The sequence below is a fragment of the Eschrichtius robustus genome, chromosome 13 (genome assembly GCF_028021215.1).
Source record: "Eschrichtius robustus isolate mEscRob2 chromosome 13, mEscRob2.pri, whole genome shotgun sequence".
Classification (NCBI taxonomy): domain Eukaryota; kingdom Metazoa; phylum Chordata; class Mammalia; order Artiodactyla; family Eschrichtiidae; genus Eschrichtius; species Eschrichtius robustus.
Window position 1 is genome coordinate 51,939,572 of NC_090836.1, and position 18,288 is coordinate 51,957,859.

General features: G+C 30.9%; 1 protein-coding gene across 4 annotated transcripts in view; it reads left to right on the plus strand.

Annotated features, from left to right (window-relative positions):
• USP15 (ubiquitin specific peptidase 15) overlaps positions 1 to 18,288 on the plus strand; it is a 119,203-nt gene that overhangs the window by 34,577 nt on the left and 66,338 nt on the right. For all 4 annotated transcript variants that reach the window (XM_068560660.1, XM_068560661.1, XM_068560663.1 and 1 more), the window contains exons 4-6: positions 4,790 to 4,916; positions 11,101 to 11,246; positions 15,448 to 15,509. In XM_068560660.1, the coding sequence (XP_068416761.1) occupies positions 4,790 to 4,916; positions 11,101 to 11,246; positions 15,448 to 15,509 (335 nt within the window). The remainder of the gene's footprint in view (positions 1 to 4,789; positions 4,917 to 11,100; positions 11,247 to 15,447; positions 15,510 to 18,288) is intronic.

Sequence of the window (18,288 nt, forward strand, 5' to 3'; positions counted from 1 at the left end):
ATATAAAAAGTAAAATTAGACATATTTTGAACTGAATAATAATGATACATCATAAAAGAATGACTAAAGTCATTCTTAGAAGGAACTTTATAGCTTAAATGTAAATACTGGAAAAGAAGACTGTTCTCAAGAAGAGAAGAAAAGGAAATTAAGCCTAATCAAGAAATAATAATATGAAGTAGACATTAATAAAATGGAAAAAAAATTTTGCATTAAATGAACAAAGTTGACTCATTATAAAGAACACTGAAATAGATCAGTAAAATAAAGATGAGTCCTGGCAAGACTGATCAAGAATAAAAGGAAAATAAGCCCAAATCACCTATATTAGGAATGAAAAAGGGGACATCATAGCAGAGTCTAAAGACTTTTTTAAAAGATTAATTTTGAATAATTTTATGTAATTTAAAAATTTAGGTGAAGTGGACAGATTTCTAGAAAAATACAACAGTGTTGAAATAAGAAATAGAAAATCTCAATTGCCCTGTCTGAATAAAGAAATTAAATCATTAAATAAAAATCTTTTCACAAAGAAAACTGTAGCTCCAGAAGGCATCACCAGTAAATATTCAACCAAATATTTAATAACACAATACCAAGTAATTTAATTACACAATATTAGCAAGCCAAACCCAGCAGTATGCAAAAAGGGAGTTAAAAAATGGCCAGGCTGGATTTTTTTCAAATGCAATTTTGATTTTACTTTGCAAATCACTTGTAATTTTCGTATTATCTGAGTAAAGTAGAAAAACCGTCTCAGTAGATGCAGAAAAAGCATTTGATAAAACTCAGTATCTATGTATGATTTTTTTAAGAAAAGCTAGAAATAGAAACCTATTTCAGACATACTTATTGGTAAAATATTCAAAGCTCTTCCTCTCCGATCAGGGACAAGACAAGGATAACTATATTAGAGGTCTTACTTAGCCAGTGTGGTAATGGGGAAAAGAACTCAAAGAATAAGGATTGAAAATAAAGAAATAAAATTGTAATGTTCTAGAAGACGTGATTTTATATGTTGAAAATTCCAAAAGTTGTACTAACAAACCATTAAAATCAATTAAGTTTCACAGGGTGGTTGGATATAAGGTAAATATAGAAAAACCAATTATTTATCAGCAACAAATAAAGTTGAATTTTAAAATAATGTTTACAACAGATCGAAGTATGTAGAAATACACCTTACAAAATTACTTCTCTACAATGAAAATTATGAAACATTACTGAGCAAAATTAAAGAAGATCTAATGAGTTAATGGTCAGGGGGTCACCAAACTTTTTCTGTAAAAAGCCAGATAGCAAATATTTTCAGCTTTGTGGGCCAAAATGGTCACTGTGGAACTACTCATCTCTGCTGTTTTGGGTGCAAAAACAGCCATAGGTGACAATAAATGAATGGGAATAACAGTGTTCCAATAAAATGTTATTTACAAAAATAGATGATGAGCGAGATTTAGCCTATGGATCATAGTTAGACCACTCCTGATCTAGGTGCTGGTTAATTAATGTCTACCAACATCATAAAAAGAGGGGCAACTAGATATTATTTGCATCTTGTTTAGAATATATCTCACAATCCCTATGATGTAGTCTTACTAAAAATTGCAAGAATAAAAAGAATGATGGTGAACTTTTCAGTTAAAAGACACTTGAGACTTATCAGTCATTTGCAGTGTATGGGCTTTATTTGGATCTATATTAAAAATGATTTTAATTTTAATTTAATTTTAATGTAATGAATATTCGATATTAAGGGATTACTTTTAATATTTTAAGTGTGATAATGTTTTTATGGTTATGTTTGAGTCCTTGTTTCTGAAGAAATATATCTTGAAATATTTGTATAGAATATCACAAGTAGGATTTGTTTGTTATACGTTAACACCTGTGATTTCATAGTTGTGTTATACTTCTCTCCTAGTCTCTCTGTCTTTACCACTGAGTGTTCTCACCCTGATTCCAGGGACTGGGTCTAATTCACCTGTGTACTTTTGGCACTAAGCATAGATGCTCAGTAAGTGCTGCCAAAGTGAATGTAGCTAACTCCTCAAAAATAGTAAATGTATCTATTAGGCCCAGTGTTATCAAATTGTTTTAAAGTACTAGATTTCTTTAGAAATTACTTTCTGTTTCCAAGGGGGGAGAAGTCATATGCTGCTATAAAGAGTAGACTACGTTAGGTTTATCAGGTATATTTCATAGCTTTAGTCAAAATGCTCTCTAATATTCACATCAAAATGAACAAACGGAAATTATATTTATTTTAATTTAGCATAAACTTATATTTCCCTAACTAACTTAGTAAAAAAACTTGACCTTCATTGTGGCCATGAATTAATAGAATCCAAGCACAGATTTCAACAACATTATAATTCACTTAGGAAAAAAACACTTTAGCTGTCACCTCTAATTCTGAAACATAACTGTTATTTCTGAATATTCACCTTCCTGTCTTATTTCAAATATATATCTTAATGGTTATAATAACTAGGTAAATCTTTGTATCCTGTTTTTTCTAAGCCTGTTTCTTCCTGTTACAGTCTTAATAGCCATCATTTTAAATGATTATTGTCAACACAAACATTTTTAATGAAGGTAGGATACTTTATATAAACAAATATAAAGGAGATGCTATATATGAACAAGTAATATACATATGATTATGACAGTAATACATAAATATGCTAATTACTTTTCTCTGCTGTGATGCTGTTGTATTCAAGCTTTAATCATTCATACAGTATGGTTCTTTCAAATAAAAGTTGTTTGAGGACAAACTCATATCTTCCTTAAAAGAACTGCTTTTTAATACACTACTTTTGGAAACAGTAAAATATCTTATAAATACAGTAGTAGTATTCTGAGTAATGTTAATGAGGGTTTTAGCAATGTAAGATACTGTTGGACAAAAGAAGAAAAATGAGAAATATTCTGAATCCCAATGAAGAGTGGTTTTTGAAATCTTGATTTTTTTAAAATTTTATTTTATTGGAGTATAGTTGATTTACAGTGTTGTGTTAGTTTTGGGTGTACATTAAAGTGATTCAGTTATACCTATACATATATCCATTCTTTTTTAGATTCTTTTCTCGTATAGGTTATCACAGAATATTGAGTAGAGTGCCCTTGTTTTAGGTCCTTGTTGGTTATCTGTCTTACATACAATAGTGAAATAGTGGACTGATGTTTTGTTTTCATTGTTGACAGTGAGTTACTGACAGTTAAATCACCAGGTTCTTTCCAGGAAAATATCTATTAGTTTTATGAAGATTCTCATTTTTTAAAAAACTATGCTTACTTAGAAAATATATACCTCAATATAAATCATAATGAGGGATTTTCTTATTTTTTGTTATTTTATCCTGTTTCTTTATCCCATTACCCGCTGTATTGTTAGTTATTCCCCACCCACCCACCCCCCAGCCAATAAAATGAGGCCTGTAGTTACCTCAGTTTTGGCAACCTACCTATGATTAGTAACTAACTTGATATAATATTATTTTAGGATTCTTACTCACATATTGAGTCCCAGAGCAGAAATTTCTGATTAATAAGAATATTTGATTCCTAGCTTTACAGCTTCAGGTAATCTTAGAAATGATGTAATATCCTTTGCTTCCTTCGTAACTTGAAATAAGCATAAAGCAAAATCCTTCAAATAAAGTATAAAACAAGTTTAATTAGTTCAGGGTTAAACAGTTGTATATTAGTTTGTAAAATGGGTTAAGTTAATTAACAGGGGAAGTGCTTGCTGTTGCTTGTTTTAGAAATGTGAATGTAACAAGTATAATTAGGAGAATATATGTGACAAAACTATCATAAAAATTAGCATTGGATTGGATATTTTAAATACTAGACAAACTACATTTGAACTTTTTGAGCTAAAACAATTCCCTGCAAGTGAAAGACAAATTATGAGTCCCTTATTGAATTGATGCAAAGTGTGTGAGTACAACAGTCATTTGGAGCCTCCCTTTTGCCATATTTGTCTAATGTATCACATATCAGGCCGATTACTATTTTCAGAAACAGTGTTCATGGCTGAAATCCTACAGTTAACCTTTAGAAGATCAAAAGGAAATATACTTGTTAATAAGGTGACCCTAATATATACATATTTTCTCTTTTTCTGCCTTATTGCTTGCATGTTTAGCAGCTTTTTTTTTTTTTTCTTCATTTGTTGCATAGAATTACTGAGTATGCATTTAAAGGTCAAACAAAGTCATCTTAGGATGGAAAACTAACATATCAGTTACAGGGCATAGCTGAATATTTTGGCAACAGTAATTTGTAGTTATTGTTTTAAAATATTTATTTTAACGTACAGAGTGATATTATAGCTGTTGCTAACAGAAATTGTATAAAACTTACAATTTTTAAAGGTTTTCTGCTTGAGATCAAGTACTAAAAGCTAAAAGTATGTCTGTATCTTTTATCAGAGCTGTATTTACACTTTGCATTCACTTTCTCATCATAAATACTAAATGTATTCATTATTTATAGTATACCAAAGTATCTTCATAGAGTAGTAGAATGCCTTTCTAAACTGTCTGTTAATGTTTGTGTTATGATTATTCATATTCTGTTAAATATTAAAATTTCCAAAAATGTTCCTTTCTTTTTCAGCTATCCAATATCTATTATTTTATACTGATGGGTTTTAATAGTTACTAGTTTTTCACTGGAGATCTGTAGTTTTTTTCTAAAGCCTCTTTAGAGAAATGTATTGTTATTCAAAACAGTGAAATATATCAAGCTATAGCTGATACCAATTTGTTTTGTTTTTTAGGTGGTTGAACAGGGTATGTTTGTAAAGCACTGCAAAGTAGAAGTATATCTCACAGAATTGAAGCTCTGTGAAAATGGAAACATGAACAATGTTGTAACTCGAAGATTTAGCAAAGCTGACACAATAGGTAATGCAAGATCCTGTTTCTTTGTTAAACCATTACTATTAGAAATTTATTTAAAATTCTATTTGTTATATGCTACTGAGATGATAACCATTTTAAGGGTTTATCCGTAGACATTACAGATTTCCAAGCATCATACAGTATGTCTTAGCTTAGAGTTGAATTATTTATCATTTCTAGGTTTACTTTACATTATTAAATGAGTTTAATATTTGTGCCATTTTACTTTTTTTAAAAAATCAAATAATTGTTTTAATTTAGCATTTGAAAATACATATCATGTTTGTAACATGACTATAAATTGAAGTAGAACTTTAAATAAAAACTTGCTTAGGTAAAACTTTGTCAGGTAATGTAATATATATATCAATAATAATAATAATAATTTACCATTCTTAGCATGGAAAATGACCATTTATTTTCTTTTTTCTCACAGTTTATTCTTTGGACTCTATAAATACAAAATTAAGTAGCTACTTACAGCAGCGGGCTTAGCATTAATATGACTCATTGATTTTTTTTTTTAAATAATGAGTAGGTTACAGAATTATATATCAAATATAAGTGTGCCTAACTCCTTCTATGTATTTATATATCTTTATATATTTACATATCTACACATATAAATGTATATTAAAATACATGTAAATTTATAATTCTGTTTAAAAGCCACATGTTAATTTAAGATCAAGAATGTATTGAATAACAAAATAAAACTCATAGATTCAGAGAACAAATTGGTGGCTGCCAGATGGGAGGGGCTTGGGGGTTGGGTGAAATTGGGTGAAGGGGATTAAGAGGTATAAACTTCCAGTAAGTCATGAGGATATAATGTACAGCATGGTGACTACAGTCAATAATATTGAATTGCAAATTTGAAAGTTGCTAAGAAAGTAAATCTCAGAAGTTCTCATCACAAGGAAAAAGTTTTTCTAACTTTGTATGGTGACAGATGGTCACTTATTGTGATCACTTAGTGATGTATACAAATGTTGAACCATTCTGTCATACACCTAAAACTAATATAATGTTGTATGTCAATTATACTTCAATTTAAAAAAAGAATATATTGAATAAAATGTTTTTTAAATAAATGATCATGCATTTAATAACAGAATTGCAGTACTTTTTGATAAGACACAACTCAAAATAAAAATTATAAAAGGTTGTTATTTTCAAATAAAGTTTTTGGAACAGAAGATTAATGGCAATAACATTGATCTTGTTGGAAAGTGTAAATGGACACTGGAGAAAGACATAACACTTAATGTAGAACTTAGAAAGAAAGAAAGGTTAGAAAATTTATGAATTATAGCACCGTATAGCTTTTCTTGTTGGAACCAGTCATTAAGTACACTTTATTAAAAGTAAATAAAAATATTTCTGAATTTCTTAAGTACATTTGACTTTCACCACATAGCCATTTCACTGCAGGAAAATACTTTTAACTCATAATTTTCATGAAATAGTACCATTCTTCAATTCCTAATGCTTGGTTAATCCTAATGCTTTTGCCAAACATTATGTATGGATTTTTTATTTTCCCTCTCTTTATTTACCTAGAACATTTGTAAGTTGAGATGCAATTTCAATAAACTCACACAGTCATCTTTCTAAAATGAATGCTTAAAATGTTAGGAACTCCATATAAATGTCATTTTATTACATTATTATGGATAAAGTACTTAACTCTTGCAGTTCTAGATTTTGGGAACATATTCAGGAAAGTAAAACATTTCTATATCGTAAGAACTGAAAGTTTTAAATGTATAAAATTACATTAATCATATTAAAATGTACACAGTAAGAATCTTTAAGAATCTGTAAGTCTGTCCAACAAAGATGACCTATTAAAATTAATTCAGAGACTAACTTCTGAAATGTTCAGCCAATTAGAATATAAATAAGCTACCTCTTAAATGCTTGATGTAGATAATGTTTTCTAGTTATTTTAAAGTTTGGTGTTTTCTAGTTAAAGTTTGGTATTAAAGTTTTGGTATTAAAGTTTCTTTTTTTCTTACCTCATTTTTATAGGAAAATTATATATAGAAACTTATTTTAGAACATTAGTTCACTGAAAAATATTTTAAAACTCATTATGTGAAGATCTAAGGTTTAATTTCTGAACTCAAAACAAGCATTTTGGAGTTTTTACATTAAGTACTAGGTAATAATTATCAAGGAGATAATTTGTAAAGAATCTCTGCTTCAAAAAGTTTATGATTTACATAGATGTTAATTAGCATAGTTTAAATTTACTAATACTTTAAAATGCTACATACATTGGCTATATGCCTTAAAATTGTATATGAATAAATTTTTTCATATACCTAACATTTCTTATTAGAACAGTTTTTTCAAACTGTGTTGTCTATACTTTCGTGGTCATTAAACGGTTTGTGGAGTAAAGAGAATGGGATGGAAAATATCAGAATAGAAAATATCAACATATATGTGTATAGTGGGTCACAATTCCTTACTGTAGTTTTAAAAGTTTGAAAATGTATATTAGAGCAAGTTTGCTTTCTAAGCAAAAATTTTTGCAAAAATTAATCAAGTCAGGAATTTTAGAAACTTCATGGTTATGGTTATAATAGTTAGCAGTTATTGAATACTTACTATGCTTTAGGCACTTTCCAGGAAATTTCTTATTTAAACCTCAACATTACTGTACCCTCATCTTAAAGGTGATAAAGCCTAGGCTAAGAAAGGTTAAGTAACCTACATAGGTTCACCCTGGTACCAGGTGATAGAGCCAGTATTTTAACTCCTTAACCCAGCCTCTTATACCAGAGTCTCACTTCTTATTTTGCTGCCTTATACAATCTGTGCAAATGTTAATTGGGTTGATTTTGTGTTTCTTTAGGAAGTGAGTTTTGAAACAAAGAATTTGATAAGAAAGGAAATACGAAATGTATATTTTTCCCTGTGTGTTTTTTCAATCTTGATTAAAAAGGATCAAAATAGCTATGTACATGAAATATAGTATACAAATTCTGTAAACGGAATTAAGAAATATAAGCACCTGTTTTCTGTTTTTACCAAATTAATAAAAAGTTCCATTTTCAGCTAGTAATGCCTACATTGATTTATAATAAAAATGATAGTAGCCATAGGTAGGCTCTAAATAATTTACCATGTTCAGAGCCAAAATAGTTTGCCATTTTAATATTTTTCTCCCTAAATTGATATATTTGGGTATTGAACATGTATCAGTAAGAAAGATAAAACTTGTTTTTATTTTTTCGTTACAGATACCACTGAAAAATAATTTTATTATAAAATTTGAAAAATGCTTTATGTTTATAAAATTTATTAATAGAACTGCTTAACTTTCTTATTAAATGTTCCTACTAGAAACGTTTGTCACAATAATTTTATTTCTATTATCTGTGTTAATGTTTTTTTATCTCTTTATGCTTTTCATTAACTGCCTAATAGAGTCGATTAATATACGGAAAAATATGCACATGTTCTCAATACCTTGACATTCTCAACTCCAGTGATCTTGATCTGCATCCAGCCTCAACCACCAGTTCCCATAGATAAACCCTAGGCTGTCATTATCTACAGCTGCACTTGCCAAATTTCAGTTTAAGCAAACTGCTTTCTGGCTACCACTTCCTCTGCTCCCGTTCTCTCTTGAACCCACTACATCAGACCAACCACTTCCTTGGTTCTGCTTCTGTGATGGTCTCTAATTACTTCTACGTTGATACATCCAGTGGCCGAAGTCTTCCATTTCTTAACATGCCAGCAAAAATTAGCATACTTATTCACTTTTCCATCTAGAAATATTTTCTCTTCACATGGCTGCCAGGGCACAAGTTCTCACTGGCTGCGTCTTCTCAGAGTCCTTTGTAAGATCCTCTTCATATTTCTGACTTCAGAACATCAGTGTGATATGCTCAGTCCTTGGATCTTCTTTCTTTTCCTTGATGATTTCCTCTAGTCCCCTGGCTTTAAATACTTTCTGTATATTGATGTTTTATATCTCCTACCCAAACTCTCCCTTAATTCCAGTTTCAACCATTCCATATCTTCACATGTGTCTGATGCGAATCTAAAGATAACATATATGAAACTAAACTCTCTCCCTTCCCCCTAAAACCTACTACTCTGTCATTTTTCCTCATCTGAGTAATCATCACTTGCACTCTTCTAATTGCTCAGGCCAGAACGCTTGGTATCATTCTGATTCTCTTGTATTTCTCACCCTGCATATAATTTAGCAACATATCTTCTAAGCAGTGCCTTCAGAATCTATTCCCAGTCTGACCACTTAACATTGCTTCCACTGTTACCACCTTGGTTTGGATTTCTGTAGTAGCCTAGTCTCTCACCCTTGACATCCTGCAGTTTGTTTTCACTAGCAGCAAAAGTGAACATTTAAAGTGTCAATTGGATCATACCACTTCTCTGCTCAAAACTCCTAAATGACGTCCCTTCTTAATCAGATAAAATAGAATACTTTCATAACTGCCTCAGTTCTATATGATCCTACATGAGTACCTTTATGGTCTTATTTCCACCTTGCTCATTCCACTTCAGCCACATTGGTGCACCGTTCTGTTCCAAAACATGCCAAATACATTCCCATCTCAGGGCCTTTGCATTACCCTTTTCAAAACTCAATAAAGGGGGCATTTCCATATGTGTTGGTATATATTATGTATATAAATATGTATGTATTAATAGAAAAAAATGCCTGGACGAGGAAGTATCAAAATGTTAACAGTGGTTATCTCTAGGTGGACATTTTATTTGTACTTGTATTTTCTGAATTTTTGCAATGAGCAAGATTTATTTCTTCAATCAGGAAAGAAGTATTCATTTTATAGAAAGACTAAAATGACCTCCCTTCCTTGGCTTCTTCCTCTGTCGTCCTTCCTACGTTATTTTCTGTTTCTTGATCTGGGTAGTGCTTACACGGGGGTATCCACCATGGAAATTTATCATTATATACTGATGATTTGTGCATTTTTCCGTATACATTTACACTTCAATAAAAAAACAAAAATTAAATACGCCAAAATAGAAAGCAGTACTTACAGTATATTTATATTTATTTAATGTAATTTTTTAAATGTTCTGGCTAGTTTGCATTGTCTTGAAATACACTATAGTATTTACTACTTATTTAATGCCTTAATCAAACTGTCATTGACTATAAGACTATTAAAGAACATTAGCTGCTAAGTAGAACATAAACAGTGTTATTGGACTAAGTTTAATTATGTAGGATAGGTGTGGGTTTTTATATTTTTTAAGAGAACATGTATTTTTAGGTTTAGTGTTTTACAAATAATGTTTTGTCCAAAATTAATCAAGTATTCTAAAATTTAGAAGTATTTTATATTTCTTTATATGTCATAAAATATATTAAGTGTAATTTTCTTGAGTCTAAGTTAGGTAAGTTATTGACCAGAATTTGATAGATACAGTAGTATTTTCTAATATCTCTTTCTAATGTTTAAGTACTTTAAAAGATTCATCTAAATATGGTACCGAAACTTAATTACTCTCAAACATGTAGACACTCCTATATCTTATTTTACAGCAGATTAAGCTGCTCCAGTTTTTTTAAAAAAAGACTTCTTCCGTTCAGATAATTGGTTTAGAAATAAAGAAAATATATGGCTTTACCTTGGAAACAAGAAATTTTGACCAATTCAGACCTCTCTTCAAAGAAGGCACTTTTCTTTGTGTCCCTATATTCTATTTAATTTTAGTTAGCTATTTAAACTAAATTGTATTCAACTTAATATAAATTATTCTTAAATTGGTTATAACTTAAAATATTTTTTATCTGTGGCATCTCTGAATCATACTTTAATTTCTAACTCCAACATATCATTAGAAAATATATTGACTTTATAATGTGTAAAAAGTTAAAGTTCATCCTGTATAACATAAATTATATTTTAGTGTTATATGATTGAACTCTTACCTTTTGAGGTCTTAATTTCCCAAAGTAGTCATCTGAGTTATAATTACCATTTTGTTCCTAAAAAGTATACCTGGTCTTAAAATTTTTCTTTATTGTTTTTATGTATTTCCTACATATTTGTTCATCTATTCTTGCTATTATATCAGTAATTTAAATTTAGGATTTTTATGCTAGTGAGCACTTAACTCTCTGTGGTATATTTTTAAATATTTACGTATCTTTCCTCCTTAAATCTAGATACAATTGAAAAGGAAATAAGAAAAATCTTCAATATTCCAGATGAAAAGGAGACCAGATTGTGGAACAAATACATGAGTAATACATTTGAACCACTGAATAAACCAGACAGCACCATTCAGGATGCTGGTTTATACCAAGGACAGGTATTTTTTAGCAATACTGTTTATTTTAAGCATACTATACATGAAGTTTTTGGGAGTCACAAACTTTATGGCTATCCTGACAATCTATAATGGGTTCTACTGTTTCTGGTTTCCTCTTTCTAACTCATCTCTTCTCTATCCCTGCTGGTCACTAATTATAACTTCTGCTTCTCTCCTTGAGCTTGAGAATAACCTACTTTTTAAAAAGAAATTATTTTCCATCGAAAAATAGCTAATATAATAAGGGGTCAGCAAACTTTTTGTAAAGGATCAAATAATAAGTATTTTTGGCTCAGCGGTCTGTAAGGTCTCTAGCATGACTACAACTTTGCCATTGTAGTAGCAAGAAAGTAGCCATAAACAATATGTAAAAAATGGATATGGCTGTGTTCCAACAAACTTAATGTACAAAAGCAGTCAGTGAGCTAAGTGAACTTAGTTTGCCAACCCCTGCTAGAAGGTATCAACCCCCAATTTGGTCTTTCTTTGTGACAGAATCCAAAGAAATGAATGTGTTGAGAAATGAAGGCTTTTAGACACAATCAGCAAGTTCTACTGATTCCACCTTCTAAATATCTCTTTAATTAATCTTTGTATCCCATTCTCACCCCTTATCTTTCTGTAATCTCTTAACAAATCCCTCTGCTTCCAGTCTTTTGCATGTTCGTTCTCAGTCTTCTGTATTTCTGTCAGAATACTCTTTCTAAAATGTAAACCTTATTATTTCCTTTTCATAAACCTTTCCTGGCTCCTTAACAATTGTAGAATAAAGTCCAGGCACCTTAACGCAGCATGCAAGTCATGGTTTATCCTTTTGCCTAGTCTTCCAGCATCTTCCGATTATCCTTGCCTTTGGATTTACACGCTAGTAATACCAAACTGAACTACTTACGGTTCCCTAAGCCTGCTATGCTTTTCCATACTCCTGTGCTTTCGTATATGTTGTTCCATCTGCCTGTTGTACCATTCTCCCCAGTCCCTGCATTCATCCAGGAAAAGTCCTTTTAAACATCCAAATATTGAAATTAAGCATCCCATCCTTTCATATAATCTAACCAATCAGATTATTCATCCTTCAAATTCCAATTCAAAATTTGTCACATCATTTCTTGAGCCTTTCCTGATCTATTTATCTCAGTATCTAGTTGAGGTATAGGATTTGTTTTACTTTGGAGAAGAAATTTCTCCCTTAACTTCCATAGTGATTTACATATATGTCTTGTATCATTCATTAAGTTATTTATATATTAAGCTCCCCAACTAGACTGTGAGGTCCTTTTTTTAGTTGGACTTTGTGTCCTATTTATTTTTATTTTAGTACCTAACCCAGAGCCTGCCACTCCAGTATATGGAAGTTTTTTGTTTTGTTTTGTTCTGTTTTATTTAAAATTGATACTGATATATGATGTAAGTTATTAAAAAAAATCAGAGGAACAGAAGGAAATTAATTTTTTAGCAAATGCCTACTATATATCAAGTATTGGCTATAAAACAGTGATTTTCAGACTTATTTTAGCCATTATATTCTTACATGAAATCTTATGAAATCTAATATGTATTACAATTAAACGGAGTTACCCAGTTGAAGCTGAGTGTGAGACATTTGGAACTCTACTGGTTAGTCAACACTCCCCTCCTTAGCCAGCCAACTTCCTCTTTCTGTCTTCCAAATAGGCATACACTTCTCTCCTTGGTTACCATCCATCAGGCCTTGAGGTAGCTCCAGGAGTACAATTTAAAATATATAGGATTATTTCTTTAAATCTTTCAGTAATTGATTCTGAGTAATGGCTATTATTCTACTCATCATGTACATTAGAAAACCAAGGCTTAGAGAATTTAATTTGTTATTCTTGATAGGAATGCATTTTATCAGAATGAAGATGACAGAATAAATTATTTTAATAAGAAGATTAAATATCTTATTAAATATATTATTCTTATAAAATATCTTTAGGGACATTTGATCTTTTGAAATAGGAATGGTTCAAAGAACATGGATTAAATTTTCTAGGTTTTGTACCAGTTATTTTCTGACTGATGATAAATGAACTAAACACTATCTTAGACTTAAAAGAAGTTTGGTTTTTTTTTGTTCTTTTTGTTTTTTTACTGAAATCAAAAGTATCCTCATTAGAAAGTGGAACAGAGATACATTATTGAAGAGTTTATCTCCCAAAATGGGTGGTCTTTATCTCTCTCCCTTGTATGTGTGTGTTCAATTTAATTAAGTCTTAAAATCTTTTAAAAAATAATTTCATTTTGAGTTAAAGTTTTAACCATGAGCAAAATTTTATTCAGAAAATGATACATTTGAATAAACAAGTGAGTTTTAACATTTCTGGTGGCATTCAACATTACTATCTGTGACTGTAAAGACAAAAAGAATTTAAAGTACAAATACTGCTGGGAATTAAAGGTTACAGTTGAACTTTAAATATTTACTTGATTCTTCAGCTTTAAGACCTTCCTTTAAAAAACAAGCCATAAACAGTGATACTAAATGCATAACTTTGAAATTTTCTATAGGTAAAATCTTTTGTTTTATAACTGGTTCAAGTACTCCTAGAGACAAAGTTTGTATGTATGTATATATGTTTTTTTATATAGTATAGTTTCTATGTAGATGTCTGTAGAATTATAAGTTGTAGCAAAGGAAAACCTTTCTTCAGAAGTTAAAAACTACTCACTAAATTCAATTTTATAAATATATAAAAATATGTAAATATATATCAGAATGATGCCAGTTGAGCATAATGGTTAATTGTCTGTGGTAGGTAAGGAGAGAAATATGATCAGGGAGGGATCAGGATGGGAGATATACAGTGCACTTATTCATTATATGTTACATATACTTCATGTGTGTGTGTTTTTTTGTTTGTTTTTTTGGCCGCACCATGTGGCATGTGGGAATCTTAGTTCCCTGACCAGGGATTGAACCCGTGCCTCCTGCACTGGGGGTGCAGAGTCTTAACCACTGGACCACCAGGGACGTCCCTCATGTGTGTTTTTTGAATGTAGGAAATAACTGTTTTTCTTTTAAAAGACAACTTTAGTATTTTAGTTAGCATACTCTTTCAACAGCAAGATTCCATGAGTTTTTTAAATCGCTATTTCATTATTATATGTGTTCTGAATCAGGCTTACATTTTACATGGTTAAGATCCAAATGCCAGCTTATGAATTGCCTGAAACATATAGTCCACAAAAGTGTATTACTAAGAGTATACAGAACAGGTTACAAAATTGCAATTTTAAGAAACAAGAGTTAATGAAACTGAATATGTAGAATATATGCAAATTTTTAATGCCTTGAATTTACTTCAAGGCGTGTTTTCTATATTATAGTTTTCCTGTGGAAATGTAGATATTAACTTGTTGAGACGATCACATATTTCTTTTGTTAATTTAATTATTTTGGTTAGTTTTTCTTCTTTGCACAGACTTGCCCCTAGTAAAAACTAGAAGAAAGCCTTCTCTTTTAGACTGAAACATATGAAAAAAGATTCTGGGATGTTTTAAAATAAAGTACAGCTCACCTTAGCCTGTACTTTTCATTTATTAGAGGTGTTTTTTGTCTACCCTGACCATGCTGCAGTAGGAAACTTCAGTCTGATTCTCACACACGTGGCTCTATCGTTTATATATTAAAAGATTTTATAATTTTATAATGTAAATAAAGACAAATTTCAAAGCCCCAAACAAATTATGTGTAATTATGTATACTCTGTAATTTGGGATTACCTTTGCCACTGTTCCTCAGTATTTGCATAATAATAGCTGACTGAGATCATACATCAGTATGTTTAACAACAACTATAACCATTTATTCAGCATCTGTTTTTTGCACAGTACTTTTACAAGCTACAAATAGAAAAGAAATAGAAAATGTGCCCTAAACTCAAGGAACTTATATTGCATCTAGTTTTTTATACTTAAAGTCATAGAACCAATGATTTTCCTTGTAGTGTTTTACCTTCTTTCTTTCTGACCGTCATTGCTGACTTCTTATATTTAAGGTCTCTTTATCTCCCTTGACCAGCTTTGGAATCAAAATGCAAATACCTCTTCACCTTGTCTACTGTGTCCTTTAAGTCATCGCAGAGTTACTTTAGTTTCTTAGCATATACAGCTGATCTTCTAAAGCTATTTTAACTTCAAGGTTAAGGAAAAACACTCTTTTATTGTATCTTATTTGCAGGTGTTAGTGATAGAACAGAAGAATGAAGACGGAACATGGCCAAGGGGTCCTTCTACTCCTAAGTAAGTGCTCCCACTTTTTATGGCTCAATGCATGATTTTGAAGCTTTGATTTCAGATAATAAAATCCAGAATGATAGAAGAACCTAATTGTATATTGCAAATATATATAACTTCTTTATATTTTAATATTTTATTCTCATATAGAAGTTATCTAAGTTTGCACTTAAATGAATATGCTGTAATTTAAAAGCCTTCCAATTCTAATCTCTTTTAGAATAAGGTACAGTATAAATACGTTATAAATGTAATGGTGCATTGTCTAATACAATCAAATCACTATTAAACATTTTGTTTAATATTTTTCAAGCATTTTGTGGTATTTTTAAAAGTGTCTGTTAAAAGAATGCTCTTTATCAAAATGAATCTGATGTGAAAGCAACAGATATTTTAAATCTAATCGTGAAAGCAATATTTTATTTATTTAGATACATGTGTTAGAATATAACAGCACAAGTAGAGATAAAGGAGTATAAGAATTGCTTTTGATGCTAAATGAGTGATTAGAAACCTTTTAAGCTTTTTTTTTAATTGTGGTAAGAAAACATAACTTGATATCTGCCCTCTTAACAAAGTTTTAGATGTGTGCACTTACAGTATTGTTAACTGTAGGCACATTGTTGTACAGCAAATCTCTAGAATTTATTCATCTTGTATAACAAACTTTATTCCTGTTGAAGAGTAATGCCTCATTTCTCCCTTCCCCCAGCCCCTGGGAACCACCATTCTACTCTCTGTTTCTATGAGTTTGACTAGTTTACATTGCCTCATATAAGTGGAATCATACAGTATTTGTCTGTGATTGGCTCACTTTACCAAGCATACTGTCCCTTAGGTTCATCAGTGTTATCACATGTGGCATGATTTCCTTGCTTTTTTAAGGCTGAATAAAATTCCATTGTATGTATGTACCATATTTTCTTTATCCATTTATCTGTCTATAGACATTTAGGTTGTTTTCATTATCTGGGCTATTGTAAATTATACTGCAGTGAACTTGGGAGTGCAGATGTCTCTTCAAGATACTAATTTCATTTCCTTTGGATATATACCCAGAAATGAGATTTCTGAATCATGTGCTAGTTCTATTTCTAATTTTTTGAGGAACTTCCATACTGTTTTTCATAGCAGCTGCACCATCTTACATTTCCACCGACAGTATGCAGGGGTTCCAATTTCCCCACATTCTTGCTAGTACTTGTTATCTTTTGTTCTTTTGATAATAGGCATCCTAACAGGTGTGAGGTGGTATCTCATTGTGGTTTGATTTGCATTTCCCCAATGATTTCTGATTTTGAACATCTTTTTAATATACCTATTACCTGTGTGTATGCCTTCTTTGGAGAAGTGTCTATTCAAAGAAGTCTCAGGCCCATTTTTTAATCTGGTTATTTGGGTGTTTTGCTGTTGAATTGTAATGAGTTTCTTATATATTTGGATATTAACCCCTTACCAGATATGTGGTTTAAAGATTTAAAAATAAGACCTGATACGGGGAGGGGGAAGGGTAAGCTGGGACAAAGTGAGAGAGTGGCATGGACATATATACACTACCAAACGTAAAATAGATAGCTAGTGGGAAGCAGCCGCATAGCACAGGGAGATCAGCTCGGTGCTTTGTGACCGCCTACAGGAGTGGGATGGGGGGCGGGATAAGGAGGGTGGGAGGGAGGGAGATGCAAGAGGGAAGAGATATGGGGACATATGTATATGTATAACTGATTCACCCACCCTGTTATAAAGCAGAAACTAACGCACCATTGTAAAGCAATTCTACTCCAATAAAGATGTTAAAAAAAAAAACAAAAACCTGAATCTGTACATCTAGAAGAAATCTTAGGGGAAAAGCTTCATGACATTGGTCTAGGCAGTGATTTCATGAATATGACACCAAAAGCACAAGCAACAAAAGCAATTATAGACAAAAGGGACTACATCAGACTAAAAAGTTTCCGCACAGTAAAGGAAGCAATCAACAGAGTGAAAAGGCAACATGCCGAATGGGAGGAAATATTTTTAAGGGTTTTAGGATTATCAGAAACACTTAGGGCTAGTTGTATTTCAATATTTGGACATTCTAAACCTCTGAGAAGTAATATGGTACGTGTGCCACCTAATATTTTACTATTTTTGTAGAGTCCAGGGGGACTTTTATAGTTAAGCACATTAATATTCAGTAAGTATCCACACTAAGTAAGATAAGGAAGGAGTGTAAATAGCATCATTTCAGTTCAGGTTAGATTGTCCTGAAGTGAATTATGAAAAATTTTTTAAGTTTTCAGAGCTTTTGGAATTTCAAATTTTCTGATAAGAGATTGTGAATTTGTGTTTTGAAATCCTTAAAATAATGATTCTTAAATAAATAAATAATTTAGTAATTGCTAACCTAGCTAATAAACTAAATTGCCAAGTGATAGTTTATTAGAATACAAAAAAAATTTTAATCAGTATCTAGTGTATGAAAAGACTCTCAAAAAACTAAGAATAAAAGGGAATTCTCCTAACTTGTTAAAGCCTATAAACCCAAAATCTGTAGCAAACATTTAATTGAGAAATTTTGAACACAAACCAAATAAGATTAGCATTTTAAAAAGAAATAAAATTCACTATTTGCATATGATGCAATCTACATAAAATCCAAAAACAATCAGCAGACTACTAGAACTAAGAGAATTCAGCAACATTTTCTAATACAAGATTAATTTGTAAAAATTAATAGGTGTTTTCCATACCCATAGGTAAGCATTCTTTTTTATGAAGAACCAGATAAGTGTTTTTAGCT